Here is a 17304-nt window from a genome sequence, read left to right as displayed (position 1 = left end):
GGAATAAAACAGGGCACGTCAGCGGGGCGGAGCCAAACATGGATTTCCCAACATATCGCGTCATTTGTATCTGGCTCGTGCGCTGTCCAATAGAAAGAGGAGAAAAGAAAACACTGTGGACAGCTTGTGCTCTGCTAGCCTCAAACACCATCTTGAATAGAGAAGGAGGTCCAAACCGGGAGAAAACAAGAAAAAGCGAGCACTGGAGGGGATAAACCGTAATTTTAGTTTATTTTTAAACCCTCTCTGCCGGCTCCGGTACAGTTTTAGTCATGGCTTTGGGCGTTTTTAACACAAATTAAAGACGCGAGGAAATCGGCAGGCACTTGTTAGCCTCTACAGCTAGCAAGGGGGAGGGGCGGGGGTTTGAGGATTTTTTTTTTCTCCGCAGCCGAAGTTGTTTGTTTATGTTATTCCAAACGGACATGTCCTCTTCAAACCCAGGTAAAGTGCAATAAAAGTCACACTAAGATTTTTAGTCACATAATAGTGTGCAGCTGGTGCTTATTTTTCTCCGTTTTGTCCCGCAGAGCCAAAGCGGACACTTTCCTAAAGATAGCGTGACAGCAGCGGCTAAGTTAGCTTAGTAGCAAAGCTAATGCCACAGCAAGGCTAGCTCAGTATTGCATAAGTGGTGGCTTGCTAACATGCTAGCTAGATTAGCGACATCCTGGCTGTGAAAATAGCTTTGTTGTGATATTTTTGCCAGTGAGGTGAAGTGAGAAACTAAATCTAAGTTAGCTGAAGACCAAACTGCGGTTGGTTAGCTCAGTTCGTGCGTTTCTGCTTTTAGGCAGTGCGGCTAACACTGTTATATGTATCCGTTAGCTTTGTGTCGTGGTTGTGTCAGCTCTCTGCCACCTACAAACACGACTTAAGAGTAGTTGATTTGGAGCTAACTTAATGTTAAATACTTAAGTTGTGAAATTAAACTAGTGTCAGTTGTTTGTAACTATGCTAATTTGGGCTTTTTGAGGAACATTAGGGGCTCTAGTGAGAGGTTTAGTTTCTTTTTCAGTGCTTGAGTTTCAAAGGGAAATCACCTGTCATCCAGGCTGCATTTCATCTCTCTCTATGCCGCTGTGTTATTAATAGAGTTACCAGACCCAAATCTGGGTATGGGGGCAAGTGGGACCCAAGGAAGTGGCGGGGCTGTTGCACCAAAAGGGACCAACAAAAGAAGAGCTCCGTAAGTGTGTGTGTGTGTGTGTGTGTGTGTGTTTGGGGTTACTTTTGTGTTGTCATGTCAGTCTCATGTTATTTGCTGACTGGTTTAGTTTTGTTTTGACACTTGTGGTCAAATTTATTGTGAGAATATTTGTGTGAAGCTACAGTTGGGTCTCTCTTCTCCTTATTACAGGCCAGACTTTGACGATGACGAAGGGAACAAGTTGTTCAGGTACATTCATCTCACAGTCATTAATTATTAACAATTATTAATTTGTGATTGAAACATGTTCCACCACAAACTGTTTATTTATTTATTTATTTTTGAGCTGGAGCATTTGATAGGATCGGGTAGATAGAGTGTCTTCGGGATGATGTTTGTCCCCAGGGTGACGCTGAAGTTAACTTTGCCCTGGTTCTCTCATCAAAAAGCATATGGGATTTTTTCTATTGGATTTGGGTATTTTATTACAGAAAATAAGCTCTGTGTTAAACAAACTTTGATGATACTTGCATGTTTAGTTCAGCAAGATAATCTTCATAATGAACGGCACTTTGATTATTCATCAAACCCAAATGCAATCACCAAAGGTATTGGTCATATCACCACTGCAGCGAGTTTGGCGCTGCATGGCATGATAAGTTTCATTTATCCACCTGTTAGCATCTGCCTCATATATACATACGGTTTGGCTACTTATTGCACCACACTGCCTGAGCATAAGCCGCAGAACGTTAACTGCAGTTAACATGAAACTTTCTCGTTAATTGTGCTGGATTTTAAAGTTTGCATTCACTGCCTCTGCAGCAGCTACTCCTCTCATCCATCAATCTGATCAGCTCTGACCGGATTGACAGATCAGTTATAGACCCTGCAGCAAACTCCTCAAACCTCTGCTGAGGAAACAAACAACTAATGAAGAATCATGCCAGCGCTGCATTCATAGACTTGCAAAAAATGTTTAGATTTAGAAAAGCGACACAGAATTATAAAAAGGGACACACGCACACAGACACACAAACACACACACACACACACACAGACACACACACATATAGACATGCCATCAGCTACCACCACACATAGATTCTAATTGTGTGGGAGACACTGTTGTGTCATAAAGTGAGATAAGTTAGTATATGAAGTAGTAGGATTGTGTGGTTCTCTGGGATGGCAAGTGATATTTCTGCTATTCTACAGGTGTGATGATGAAACAGGGGGCTCCAACGACAAAGAGCGCTTTGCCAGGTAGGTGGATGAATCAGAAGAAATAAATGTGTGCATGGAGGGGGTTTAGTGAAGCCCCCGTGCTGCTCTCCCTCGCCTTTCCACTTTTTTTTTCTATTTTTACGCTTCTTTTTATTTTGGTAGTGATTTTTGGGCCTGTGTTTTAGTAGGTTGGTTTTATTTCCAGGTTTTTGGAAGAAGATCAGAGTTTTGGAGATAAGGAAAAACAAGCCAGGTATGGCCTGTACCACTCCGGAAGGCTCCCTCTCCTGCTTGTTTGCAATTCAATTTTGAATGCACTGATCAAATACTCTCCTGTCCTGCTGGGATTCCAGCACATTGTCGTTATGACAGCACAAAATTACCGGTTTATGTTGCCGCTCTATACATCTGGTTTTGGTGCTTGTCAGATTGTTATGCTTCTTTGCCCAAAGCAGCTGATCCTCTCTCTGTCAACACACCACTGTGTTTTGTGTCACTAACTGCTACGCTGTGTGTGACTCAAGGACTTTATTCACTTTGGTAATCCCTTCCTCTTGAGCAACTGTCCTCTGTCTCTTTTTTCTCTCCCCCTGCTCAGGACATCTGAGTGGTCTTTCTCTTTCTGCACTTACTCTCTTTTGTCACACCGACTGGGCTTGAAAGACCAGACTCTCCCGCTCTCTCACTATCATTTTTATTGATCATTGATTTATAGTTTTATGCATTCATTATTTCTCTCATCTTCTTTCATTCCCACAGTTTCTTCCCGGTTGGCATACTTGCATTGCAGCATTAACTCTAAACTCTACTCCATGTTGTCCACCTGCCCGTCTGTTTCCCCCACCTCAATCCCTCCTATCCTCTTTACCTCTGCCGCCCTCCCTCGTTTCCTCACTTCAGAGAGAACCACAGTGAGATTGAGAGGCGGAGACGAAACAAGATGACCGCCTACATCACAGAATTGTCAGACATGGTGCCGACCTGCAGTGCACTAGCACGGAAACCAGACAAACTGACCATCCTGCGAATGGCCGTGTCTCATATGAAGTCTCTGAGAGGGAGCGGTAATACCAACACAGATGGTTCATACAAACCGTCCTTTCTCACTGACCAGGTACGAGCAACCGTGACAACCGAAATGTAGAAATTGAGATGTAAAATATAAATTTTTTTCACAAAATTTTCTTAGACTTAATTGGAAATCTTAGAGCTTAAAGGCACAATGTAAGTAGGCAACAGTTTCAGACAAGGCTGCACTATTTGTGTAGAGATAAGAAATGATCACATACAGGTCTTAGTCACACTTTAGTTCAGATGAAACCTCTCTGAGCTAAATGGAAATAGGATGAAGGAGGGGTGAAAGTAGCACCTTTTAAGCCTGCAAGTTAGTTTTCTCACATAGAAAAGGCCTGAAGTGCAGTCGCTACTTTGACTGTCTTTGATGTTGCTCGTGTAATCCAAATTTCAAATGTGTATATATATATGTACAGCATATGTATAGTATACAATGGTTGTAAATGAGCCTCTTGAGCGTTACACCCTCCTGGTGAAGCTCTTTGCTGGCAGGTGAAAAGATGAAGAAACTGTTGTCACTATCATGGGCCTGTCACGATCGCTACTTTTGTTTGACAATGTATTGTCCCAGAAATAATTGCAGCAAACAATACTTTTGTCATAGTGAGACCATTTTATGCCACTGATAAATATATATAAATATAAATATACTATATCAGCACAATGATTAAGGATGCAGTGATTATGAAATTCTGGGCCAATACTAATGTTTATAATAACACCTCGGCTGATAGCCGATACAGAATCCGATATGGATGTTTTTTGTTGTTGGGTTTTTTTTGTTTGTTTTGTGTCCTTTTTGTTGATGTTATTTTTCCCCCTTTTTGTATCAGGGAACAAAGAATTATACACTTAAAGAAACTGAACCATTTAAAGTGAATTAAGCCCTTCACTACACTACCATGCAGTGAGCACAAATTCAATCATACAAAAATAATTCTGAAGAATATTCAGACATTGGAGTAGATTTATTAAAATAAAATAACATTTGAAGAAAAGTTATATACATCTGATGATTGATATAAAAAAGTATATATAAAATTATAGTATCTTCATAGCCAAAAAAAAAACTCTGTTTGAGACATAATACGGAAGTTCAACAACTAAAATAAAACCACACGATGGCTTAGTCATCGGCAAGTCTTATGGTGCATGCCCACTATACATGACTACATGCAAGCAAAAATCCACTCCCATTCATTTTGTATCGGAAGCGACTGATTCCCTGTACAAAGCACACTGAGAAACCTGCAGCGCAGACCAAGTTGGTGGCTTGAGGGGAGGGATTGACAATTAAAAAATTCAAACATAGCTCACATCAGCTAAAAGCCACTCAAGCTGCAGCTCCAGTGACTTTTCAAACAGCTCTATAAATTCAGAAATGACTAAAGTGAAACTTCCTCTAGCAGAGAAAGGGGCGGGGGATTGTGAATGGACACAAGCTACCAGTGGGGCAGGGTGGATGCAAATTTGTTTTGTATAGCGGGCATACACTGTTATAGACTATTCATGTGTCTCTTGTCCAGCCTCTACCGCTTGAAATTGCATATGAAACACAGAACTTTAGTCTTGAAATGAAACAGACTTTGGGAAATTGTCAAATTAGTTTCAGAACGTTGCTGCTCAGTGGTACGTTGTTACCCTCGACAAAGTACCAACTACACTTAATGTTAGAAATAAAAGTACACCCCATCACTAAAGAAACGAACAAATGCAAAGCGGGGGTTGTAGCTGTTGAAAGAGCGTTAATCATAAAAGAAGAAAAATGCAGACTTCATATTCAGTTATAGATTTCTAAGTCTGCCTTTGCTAACGTCTGTCTATAGGAACTGAAGCACCTCATCCTGGACGCAGCCGACGGCTTCCTGTTCGTGGTTTCGTGTGAGACTGGCCGCGTTGTTTACGTCTCCGACTCCATTACACCCGTCCTCAACCAGGCGCAGTCTGAATGGCTCGGCTCCTCTCTTTATGATCAGCTCCACCCAGATGACACAGAAAAGCTCAGAGAGCAGCTCTCCACTGCTGAGAATAACAACACGGGTACGAAACACATAGACACTAAATACACGTAAACTCAAAAAAACGTGTCCTTTTGTGAAAGGAACAAATATTGGCACATGATGTCTTCATTCCACCCATGACTGAGTTGGTTTTGTCTCCTGTGTGTTCAAAGGGAGGATGTTGGACTTGAAGACAGGAACTGTGAAGAAGGAAGGCCAGCAGTCGTCAGCCAGAATGAGTATGGGAGCCCGTCGATCATTTATCTGCAGAATGAGGTGTGACTCATACTACAGTTAATTATCCAGTTCATTGTTTATAATGATGTGTGTGCCCAGGTGCATAAATCATCCACGTGGTGGCTTGTGTGTATTTGCAGGTGTGGCTCCTGTCCTGTGGAACCATTGTCCATGAACAGACTGAATTTTTTGAGGAATAGAAACAGGTAACAAAACCCAACAGTTTTTCTTTTCTTGTTTTAAACTAACCTGGGATTACTGTGCAGAAGATAAGCATACCTGGAGAAGCCTGATAGAAATAACATGCGTGTTGGCATAGTTTTTTCATTGGTGTCGTCACATGACTGATTTTTCAGTATATTTTACAATTTCTTTACCTCAGGAATGGTTTGGGTGCAGCCAAGGAAGGGGATCCCCAGTATGTAGTGGTCCACTGTACAGGATACATCAAGTCCTGGCCCCCCTCAGGTAAAACTACTCATCTGATTAGGGTTGGCCATACAAAGCTATCTGTTAGTGCTGCAATATATTTTGTCTCAGCATCGGCATTGTGCACATGCGCAATAATCGTACAATAAATGTGCAATGTTAAGTAAGGCAAATTACCTCAAACACATTGTGTTACAACTTCTTTGTTGCTTGATACAAAAGGAAAACTCCCATGGGTCCCATTTTATATGACTGTTATGGACCGAACCTTCCCCTCTAAGACGTGCATGTATGTGACGTAGTCTGACAGCATTTGTTATGGGAAGTGAGATTCTCCTGTATTTGTGTGTTCAAAAAAAAAAGCACTGTTACTAGGCTGGCAAGTTTCAGCATACACAGTGAAGCACATGCTTTTCCAAAGCTACAGTAGTCGGCAGAAAGTGTCCAGATAAACGTAGATTCCATTATAACAACTGTAAAAAGACATGGTTTTGTGTTTGCTGCACAGAAGAAAAGAAGCATCTGTTTAAAGCAATCACACAACGTCCCCCGACCATTCTCACAACATAGTTGCCGGATGTTAAAGCTAGTTACCAGCTACGAGCCAGGCTAACCTAATTGAGTTAGCCTCAAAACCAACAGCCTAAAAACCAGAGGTCTCCCAACTGTGGTTTGGAGCTGCAAGGTTGGACAGTAAACATCATCTCCCCCTCCTCCCCCTCAGAAATGTCATTTTTTTAGCTTTTATTGTTATTGTTTTCTCTCTTCACTCCCCCTACAAAATCCTGCCAGTAATGCTAGCATGATTACAGTTTTTTTCCAATAACAAACTGCTGTACTATTTGTTAAATATAAACATATACATATAATAGTTCCTTTTTTCCATGTTTGTGCTTTAGGAATGTCACTATCGGATGATAATGCAGACAACACTCAGGGGAGTCGCTATTGTCTAGTTGCCATTGGGAGATTACAGGTATGATGGATGCCTTTTGTGCAGACATGCACATGTGACTTTTGCACTTGCACAATGACAAAAAACACTTTGAACTAATCATGTAAGTTCATAATTAAGTAGTAAATATTTGACATAAGTGTAAGTTGTGAAATTGTGGAAATGTGAACAAATTAATTTTGCTGGTGGTGGAAGAGTTATGTTTTCTTTTCAAAATTCAAATCTACCACGAGGCTGTATATTTAAGGTCACAGTCTACACTCTTATCTAAAGTGGATTATGGCCGACATTTGCACTGTGATAGTTAGTTTTATCTTTTTTTTTTCCTTTTTCTTTTTGCTTGTAAGCATTCAATAGTAAAAGTGATAATAAATACATAACCAGATGAAAAATATGCATTTGTTATTCACACAAAATGTAGTTTCAAAGTATCACTTGATCACTTGTTTTGACCCTTTAAACATTGTGGTTGTAGCTTTAGCATCTTTTATGATATATTGCTTCAGTTAAAAATTGGGTTTCGTCTTTTTGTTTTTTCTTCAGGTGACTTGTTGCCCAGGTGACGCAGACATCAACAGCATCAGTGTTCCAGTAGAGTTCATCTCTCGCCATAACTGCCAGGGCACGTTCACCTTCGTAGACCACCGCTGCATGGCCGCCGTTGGCTATCAGCCCCAGGTAAGACTGTCAGCCGGTGGACAACGTTTGTGTCAGAAGTTGATGTCTTATTAACTAATGGTTGTTTTATTATCAGGAGTTATTGGGGAAGAATATTCTCGAGCTCGCTCACCCTGAAGACCAGGGCTTACTGAGAGACAGCTTCCAGCAGGTAAAACTGTCTGAATATCTGTGTCATGTCTTGTGTTTGTACCTCTGCATCTATGTTGTTACATGTACTAATGAGAACCAATTAAAAAATTAATGCATGTAGCAAGCTTCTCATCTGAATTAGCTCGGGCTGAAACTAATGATTATTTTGATTATTGGTTAATGCTAATTCTCTCAATTAATTGGTTATTTGTTTTGTTAATTAAGTGTCTGAGAAATAGTGAAAAATGCCCTGTGTAATTTTCCAGAGCTGTTTTTTTTTAAAGAAAATATCAGTTATTATTCAGTTTATTATCAAGTATTATAAAGAAAGGCATAGATTATTTCCTTTTAAGAGGCATTAAACCAGCAAATATGTGTCTTTTTTGCTTAACAGTAAAAGACTAAAGCTCTAGAATAAGTTAATTCAAAGTCAAACTAAACTGGGCCCAATAATCATCTTTAAGTCTAAATCAGATACTTGCCGCAGCTGAAAAGTTAATTGAAGGTAAAACTCACCCTGATAGCTCTCTATAGATCTGTGTCTTGTGTGTATGTAAACCTGCTGCTCATTTCATATAAATTATATTGACTATTTGGAGTGTGAACTTGTGTCTACAGGTGGTGAAGCTGAAGGGCCAGGTCCTGTCAGTGATGTTTCGGTTCCGCGCCAAATCGAGAGAGTGGATCTGGATGAGAACCAGCTCCTTCACCTTCCAGAACCCGTTTTCAGAGGAGATTGAGTATATCATCTGTACCAATGTCAATGTCAAGTGAGTCACACACTGATTTTACCAGCACTCTTGATTATGAAACATGATTGCACAATAAAATCCACTGCATAATGAAACGTCTGGAAATGTGACTGTTGTGAAAGATCCCTCTGTCTGAATGCTTACATATCACCCTTAAAGGGGAACTCCTGTATTTTTCAACCTGGATTCTGTTTTTCCAAGATTTTGTGTCTAAGCGGCTTGCGGGAACCACTTTTTGAAACTGATCCAGCATTAAAATAGAGTGCAGCAGTCGCTAGCAGAGAAAAAAGTGACATTGTAACCACTCATCACAGGTACTCCCTGTCAATTTAAAGTGCTTGTTTTTGCCACTAACAGGCTCAAATTGTTATAGGATAAGATAAGATAAAAACTTAATTGATCCCACACCGGGGGAATTCACTTGTCATAGCAGCTCAAACAGAAATTTAAAATCTAAAAATTTAACAAATATAAAATATAAAGAACTCAAGACTATTAGCGAAGATTTAATAATGAGTGTCTGACAACATTACGGAAAGGATGCTACACAGGAGTGAATCATTTTTCTGTCTCGCTAATGGAGAAATCTAGTACTTAAATCGAACATGAAATCACTTGTTACAGTTGAAGTTTTTGCTATCCGCATTACTGAAACACGTGTTAATCTACATAAAAAATGGCTCTTAGACACAAAAACATGGCAAAATAGGAAGCAGGTTAAAAAATAATGAGGTTCCCCTTTAATCGTCACTTCTTCTTAATCCACCCCTTTTTTTTATAAATCACACACTGATCACTGTCTCCCTACACCTCTCCTCTGCACCCATCTCTGATTGTGGGGCAGTAGAAATTCGACTCAGGACCCCCTCACTCCCATCTCCTCCCCGGGGGGTTCGCTGCCCCCCTCCTTGGGTCAAAGCAGCCCAAACTGCCCTCCTGTAATGCTCAGCCCTGGGCAGGTGGCCACCAGGTGAGACCAGGCCCAGCCTGACTATCCTCCCCCTGCATGGGAGATCAGGGGCTGCTTCTTCATGGGAGACTACTGCTGTTTCTACAAACTACAGTCCTTCTGTTTTTGTTTTCATTTCTCACTCTGGGTGATTCTTCTCTCTGTGTTTTTCTCTGTAGCGTTAGAAAAATATGCTGTCGTTTAATAAGAAGCATGTCTAGTAGTAGCTGTTCTCTTGTAGCTGGTAGCGAAAAACAGACTTTTAACACAGGTGGTGTAGCATGTAAGCGATATGTTTTTGTATAACAGACCTTTTGTGTCACTGTCTTCCTCTCCTGCTCTTTCTCTCTTTTTTTATGTTGCCATGGTGACTGGTGGCGGGTTGCGTGCTATTTTGTCAGCAGGTGTATGGGCTTCCTCACTCAACAGTGTAGGGGGCATGGAAATGGAAATGAGGCTATTTTAGTCTGACGCTCTCCTTTTCTCTGTTTCCCTTTTCAGGCAGTTACAGCAGCAGCAGCAGGCTGAGCTCGAGGGAGGCGGAGCCAGAGACAGCCTGTATGAAGCAGGACCGATCACCCTCTCACAGGTGAGGGACACATGAATGTACATGTCCAGATTGACTGAAGCATAGATTGCGCCCTGAGTCCCTTTTCATTTGCTGTAGTGACTGATGAGGCCTTTTTATGGAAACAGTGGCAGGATGTTGATTATTTGCACAGCAGGAAAACAGAACCGGATGCTGGGAGAGATCCAGTATCACAACTGACTGCCTGCTGTTTGCATTAAGTGGGACATATTCTCTGTAGTACTTTGTTAACCCTTAGACTTCTATTATTTTTGTCTTTTTTGGGGGGGTGAGATAGCAGGTCAACAGTGTATGCCACATAGTGTAGAAGTGGTATACAATATATATCTGTACAATATAAATCATGCTGTATACACGTGTACGTATGGCACCGACAGGGATAAAAACTTATTTTATCCCGAGAGAAATTGCTGTTCCTTTCCCCTCAAATACACTGTCACATACAGTAGGTCAGTGTTGCATGTGATTAGTTGCTTTTTGATGCTTTTGTCTGCATGTTTCCAGTTTACTTCTTGTGTTGAAGAGATGGGAGTTGTTTCTCTTCCTACCGTGATTGCAGCCACCTCCATCTGTTGTGAATTTTATTAAATTAACAATGTATTGCTAAAACAATACAGGCATTTGGGTGTGGTGCCAAATGTGACTGTAGTTTGACAGCCTTATTAAATATAACAAATTCAAGGTGTACTGGAGCATTTAAGGGATTGTTGATGTCCAGCATTTAAACTCTTAAAATGATGAATGGTCACGAATAGAGTCAAGTCAATTCTTCATCGTTCAAAAACTTTTTGGATTGTAATTTCTGACTGATTTTGGGTGGTCCTCAGATGCCAGTGCAGCCAGTGACAGCAGCAGGGCCCGACCACAGCAAGAGCCTCGAGAAGCCAGATCTCTACCCGTCCCTCTTCCAAGGCCCAGATCAGACCAAGGGCCTGCCCTCCGCCTCCACTCCCAACACACAGATCTACCCCGCAGCCAACAACTTCACTGCTGGTCGATCCAATGATGCATACAGGTAGGTAGTCTTCTGTGTGTGTATGTTTGTGTGTATGTACATGTCTGTGCATGTGTTTAAACCAGATCTTAAATTTCAAGAAATACTTCAGCAGTTTTTTTAAGTCCCTTTCAGACAGTTATTGGCACTAAGCAAAGCTAATAACACAGCACAGAAAGCAGGGACGTGCCTGTAGTTCTTATCCTGTTATCTTGAGATCGGACTTAATGATGTTATATCATTAACTCGGGACAACAGTGATTTTGCCAACCACAATTAGCAACTTACTTAAGAGGGGATCTGAAGATAATAGGATTTTTAACTACTGTAAACTGTACCAGCGGCCGCAGCGACTCCTCGCTGAAGTGGGAATGAATAAACGGACATATTTATGTAGCCTACCTTGTAGTTTGCATGTCTGGCAAGTTTTCCTAGTTAGAAGGGGTACTTCTGCATGATATTGGCTTGTGTGTTACAGCCAGAAAACTCCCAGTTCTCTCAATTGTGAACATGACAGTTATATGAGAACAAAGGCTTCCCACATGAGCTTTAAGTGGTTGCAGATGCTGCCTCCATTCAGAATGTATTCCTGAGAGCAGTTATTGAATGTTTCTATTAGTTATATTGTAGAGGTGGGCAATATTGGCCATAAATAATAACAATATTTTTGGGCCGTGTTGTTGTATGTGCTGTTTAGCTTATATAGAAAAACCTGTTTCATTTTGTTTTCTTGTCCCCTTTTCATGTGGTACTGCAAAAAAATGCATTTAGTAACATAAAAACTTATATTGATTTTGTAAATATGTATGATGCACAAAGATTAAGATGACATATTATTTACAAAAGAAACATTTAAAGTAGCTCATTGCAAGTTGTTTCCATGTTTATTTTAAACAAAATTTGCAACATGTAGGAAATGGGAATCATCTTTTATGTCATTATTTTCTCCAGCAGATGACAGCCAGGTAACAGAGCTCTCACTCCCTTTATTTTTGTCTGCAGGTCTGTCAACATGACTCCACAGATGGCACAGCCAGCCCACTCAGCGGGGCAGATGCTCGCTCAGATGTCTCGTCAGAATGGAGCCCCGCAGACAGTCGCCCCCTCCAGCACCGGCAGCCCCCTCCACGGAGGACCAGCAGGAGGATGGCCCGGTGCTGCAGCTGGAGCGAGGCCACAATTTAATAACCAGGTAAGCCTGTACAGCAAGACTAATTACCTGACTTCGTTTTGCCTGTGGTTGTATGTTTTTAGTCTTCATCATTTACACATAAATCAAACTGGAGATACTTTACATCAGCGATGCTCATTTTTTTTGGCTCGCAAGCTAAATCTAGCCCCTGATAGGGTGCAGGGTGGCCCTCCTTTTTGTACTGTTAATATACATAAGATAACAGAGTGCATAAAACGGCATCAAAATAGAGCTTGTTTTCTAAAAAAAAAAAAAAAGTGCCAGTGGAGAGTTCCCCACACCCCCACACCAAGGTGCTAGCTAAGCCCCGTATGACCTAAAATCCTAGAAACATCCCAAAATCCTAGAAATGTCCTACAATCCTAAAAACATGTATGGTGCTGCTGTGACTGGCCCCTTCAGATTGAAAAAAATGGCCCCCAAGCAAATCATGTTGAGCATCCCTTCCCCATATTATGATACTTTTATCTTTGTCTGTCCCAGTTAGTGATCACACGTCACTCAGCAGTTATTTGAGTCACTCCTTCTTTTCTAACCAGCAGGTGGCTCCCCAGGCAGCAAAGACCATGTCTCCACAGTTTGCTCCCATGGGAGGATTTGGCGGTGGCTCCTCCAACTCTTTTGGCCAGATGCCAACCGGTGCTGCTCCCACCCCAACCAACAACGCCAACTACCCGCCCATTAACGCACGCGCCAGCCTCAACACCAATGGTTATGGTAGGTTGTGTCCATGTATGTGTGATTTTGTGTCTCATTGTTGCTCCGCTGCATCCTCTCACCCCTCCGTGTTTGATCCCAGATGGCTCTCAGTCTGGGGCACAGTTCCCCTCTCGAGCAGCGGAAGCGGTGTGGCCCCAGTGGCAAGGCCAGCAGCACTCGCAGGGTAACGCGGAGCAGCATCCTCATGCTCAGGGCAACCAGCAAGACATGTTTCCTGTGAGTGATCCCAGCCTAATCTCTCTCTCTCAAGCCCTTTCCTCTCCCTCTCTCTGTGACTTAAAATAAATCTCTTTGTGTCTTTAATCTGATTCAGGATGTGTTGTCTATGCTGGACCAGCCTGCCAACTTCAATGGTGATGACTTTGAGATTCCCATCTACCCTTCGTTCGACCAGTGACCTGGTCAACACTTCTCAGCTGGTCCACCCCTTTTGTCTTTTTGACGGTTTTCGCTCTCACTCTCTCTTATATTATATAGCCCTTACAGCTCTTCTGCTCCTCTTTTCTTCCTGCTCCTGAGAGTAGCACTCTTCCCTTGCTTTGCATGGCTTAAATTGCACAGCCACGAGCCAGTTAAAGACCGAGGGATATATCGGACTGCAGATGTAAAGGGGAGGAAAATCAAGGATTTGCTACTGACGAAAAGATAATTATTTTAACAAGATTCCAGCCATTGTAAGAGAATTCTCTAGCTAGCACTGCCCAAAGCTCAACAACCTATGTTGTAGATATGTGATATATATAATAAATATATGAAAGCGCACAATCACCCAAACACACTTGAATAGACGGCACAAAAACACTCTGGTAGACAGAAAGGAAGCACACACAAACAACGGCCTTTTATTCTAACGTGTTCCTAGTTTCTCTCAGGCATTGATGAAGAGTGTATTTTGCTGTTTTTCCCTTTTAGCATGTAGACTAATCACTCCAATCATTGATTTAAACTCTCAGGAAATTGCAGGGATTTACAGCTTTGGTGATTTTTTTTTTTTAAATTCTCAGCTGTTGCACGCAAAACCACCACTATCTGTGCTAATCTCACTCACAGATTCAACTCCACAGCATGCCTCTGCATGTCCGCACCGCTTTCATGGAGCGCTTCCACAGCGTGTAGATTCTGAGTACAGTTTTCGAAATACATCAGTGGCTTCACCTATAAATTTAATTATTTTGTTCATCCTCTCAAGGAACATGTGTTTTTTCTTCTTCGAATGCTGTCCTTCAAAAAGAGACACAGTGTTACAATGGTTACATGCTGTTTTTCTAGGTGCCCGCTGGAAATGTATACAATCTACTTTTCTTTGCCTACATAAACATATATACAGTATGCATGTGTGTATGTATGTAAAACGGATGCGTACAGTATCTTTATCAGCTGTAACACAGTTGTAGGGTGTCAGACTTGCTTGATATTCTTCTTTCTGTTTCATGCATTACCCTGTACCAAGTATGGGCTTTTTTTGTACTCCTTTTGTAAAAGAAATGTAAAGAAAAGAAATCACACAGCAATAATTAACAAGCAGGAATTATGTACTTTTAAAGCCATTCTTTATTTGTTGTTTTCCTTGATTAATGTTAAAAAAGGAGAGGTAGTAATGCTTGATTTAAATGAAATGTTTCCCAAGTATTTTATTGATATTTTAAAACTTTTGACGATCTCTTGACCTCTCCATTGCCCTGCTCTGATTGGTATTTAATGAATGGTTTGATCAGGGTTTTAGGATTAAAATGGAAGAAACGGGGCAAAAACATCCAGTAAGATCTACAAGTGAGAATGCCCTTTCTGTGTTTTGTCCTCTTGTTTGTGACAAACATTTGGACCTTCAACCACCTGTGTTTAACAATCATTTTTTGGTAAATTTGTTATATAGAAGAATGTTGTGGTATGAAAGATAATACTTCTAAAATATTTTCGATTTTTAATATGTGGAATTAGTTTAAATTTGACTCTTTCTATTACAATTCTTCACTGTCTGTGTGAAACACTCTCACACTTAAGATGATACAATTATGTAATTGTATGTAAAACCATGTTGATAATTGTCCATTTTTCGTCTCTAAAGTAATACTTTACCCACAAAACGATTACTTGTACAGCAATTACTCGTCGCTCGTTAGCTTGAATTCATGAGGAAAACTCTGCTTTTCCTCGCATGCCTCCACAGTGAACAAAGAATCAAAAAAAAAGGCGAACACTCCTCATGAACTGCACGAGTTGTGTGAGAGTTTGTGAATAGATGTTTTCATGCATTTTTGCTGTTGTTAAATGTCGCCCCCAGTGACTTAAAATTCATGAAGATAGTTCGCCTCTTTTGTATTTTCTCTTCACAGTGGAGGTATGCCAGAAAAACAAAAGTTCTCTTCATGAATTCAAGCTAACGTGGTAAATAATTGGTGCACAAATGGTGATTTTGCGAGTAAAGTAGTCCTTTAAGAGGATGGTATGTTGGTGACTGTGTTGTTTTTATTGGTTGCTCTGTATCCAGGTTTTTTTTTTTCTCCAATGATGTGAACTTTTATCACTCATAGAAACACAAATATATAAATATACTGTATATGAAATGTTAAACGAGAGAAAGAAATGTTTGGGTTTTTTTGTATTAAATTGTTAAATTGTCAAAAGTGATGACGTTTGTGTTTTGATCTGCACGATTCTCTTCAGCTGTCACAGCAGGATTAATGCACACGCAGCGTCATTTAATCCTTAATCACAAAGTATATTCCCAGTCTTGCTCATGATAGCTGTTTTTCGCTGCACTCTGCTGATCACACTCATGCAAGAGTCATGACTGTTTTCAGTTACATCCCTGCATGTATTCACTTCCTCGACACAGTTTTAAGTTCTTATTTGGTGAAGAAACAGAAGCCAACTTTGCTTTGATTGGCCTGTATCTGTTTTCTCTCCCCATTCTGTATATCGGTTAAGACTCAAGAGATCTGTGGGTATCTCCTGGGATCAGTTTCCGTCTTCGTCCTTCTGTCCTCTCTTTCACAGCCCGGGGGTGAAAACGGACGACATTAATGCTAGTACTGGACAAAGATAGGTTTACTGTGTCGACTGTGCCCTGTTTGGGTTGCACTTGAGTGACATTTTTTGCTGTAAATATGCTGGTTTCACACACTTTTTTCTTTTTTTGACGAAGATCCTTTGTTATTTGCATAGAGTCACTTTACTCTTAAGTTGTGTGTGTGTCTGTAGTGGCATCAGAATACAAGCAATCTGCATTTTTTTGGGCAGGATCAGTTTCCAACCCTCTCAAGTGGATTGCCGCAAAGGCGTCATATCCTCTTTCTCTTCCTTAAGCTTTTCGTCTTCCTTTCTGCAGCTTGACCGGTCTATACTCTTATACTCCACCACTAACAGGCCATAATATGCTTGTGTATGTGGGCAGAGGTGTGTGCAGGGTGAACTGATTGGTTCAGCATCTTCTGCCCACCACACTTGCTTCATAAAGCTTTAAAAACTCGTGTCCGGCCACATGTTTCGGTTGTGTTGTCGTGTGTCCTTACCTTGTACCGACCAGGGATCCAGTGACTCCCGTTAAGGTGTCATCTCCCGTTAAGGTCTCTCCTCCTGTGGAGACCACAGAGAAGCCTGGGTGTCCTAATCTCAGAAACGGCCTGATCGTTACCAAACTCCTTGTATTAACTATTCATGGAGAACACAGGTGCCAAATGGGGCTCCGTGTGTCCACCTATCTGTTTTGTCTTTGGGAGGAGGACAGAAGGTGTCAATGTTGGGAGAGGGAGAAAGAGACCACGACGCAGAGGAATGGATGTTGAATTCAGATAGAACAGAAGAAGAGTTGGTTTCCCTGCAAAGGCGTGATGGATTACAGTCAACGCTTTTGATGGTGTAACCGAAAAGACTTTTATTTTTATTTTGTGGATTCATCAACATGGACCCTCCAGTCGTCCCCGTGTCCAGGCTGGATGTGGACGTAGACCTTGGTTTTGCCCTCTTCTTCTTCTTCCTGCTCTGCTTCTTCTTGCTGGTGACCATCGTCCGCTGCGCTCAGATGGTGCTTGACCCTTACAGTAATATCTCTGTGGCGACATACCAGGAAGAGGAGCAAACAGAGGAGTGATGGGCATTAATTCGGTAAAGCCAAAACGCCATCTATTCAAACCTCTTTAAACGGGAGAACTAAATGAGTTGCAACAAACCAAAGAATATTTTGAAGCTTCTTTTATGACCGAGTCTGACACTATTTAAACTTTTAT

At 41.2% G+C, this 17304-nt stretch overlaps 1 protein-coding gene across 8 annotated transcripts; it reads left to right on the top strand.

The window, feature by feature from the left end:
• The first annotated feature begins 113 nt into the window (after window positions 1-113).
• On the top strand, window positions 114-15662 carry arnt (aryl hydrocarbon receptor nuclear translocator). 8 transcript variants are annotated; one of them, XM_042489519.1, is made up of 21 exons: window positions 114-444; window positions 1096-1189; window positions 1361-1399; window positions 2369-2416; window positions 2583-2630; window positions 3278-3491; window positions 5278-5491; window positions 5625-5727; window positions 5829-5894; window positions 6071-6156; window positions 7017-7093; window positions 7616-7750; window positions 7827-7901; window positions 8501-8652; window positions 9479-9604; window positions 10085-10172; window positions 11000-11187; window positions 12169-12358; window positions 12901-13075; window positions 13158-13294; window positions 13392-15662. In XM_042489519.1, exons 1-21 carry the CDS (start codon window positions 408-410, stop codon window positions 13473-13475), a joined length of 2376 nt encoding a protein of 791 aa, XP_042345453.1. In that variant the 5' UTR covers window positions 114-407; the 3' UTR covers window positions 13476-15662. The 8 variants fall into 8 exon arrangements, with proteins under 8 accessions (XP_042345453.1, XP_042345450.1, XP_042345452.1 ...); XM_042489516.1 differs by having other exon boundaries at window positions 12898-13075; XM_042489518.1 differs by having other exon boundaries at window positions 115-444; window positions 9482-9604; window positions 12898-13075.
• The last annotated feature ends 1642 nt before the right edge of the window (window positions 15663-17304 follow it).

The sequence above is a fragment of the Plectropomus leopardus genome, chromosome 7 (assembly GCF_008729295.1).
Source record: "Plectropomus leopardus isolate mb chromosome 7, YSFRI_Pleo_2.0, whole genome shotgun sequence".
In the NCBI taxonomy this organism is placed as follows: Eukaryota; Metazoa; Chordata; class Actinopteri; order Perciformes; family Serranidae; genus Plectropomus; species Plectropomus leopardus.
Note: the sequence above shows the minus strand (reverse complement) of the source record. Positions and strands in the feature narration are given on the sequence as shown.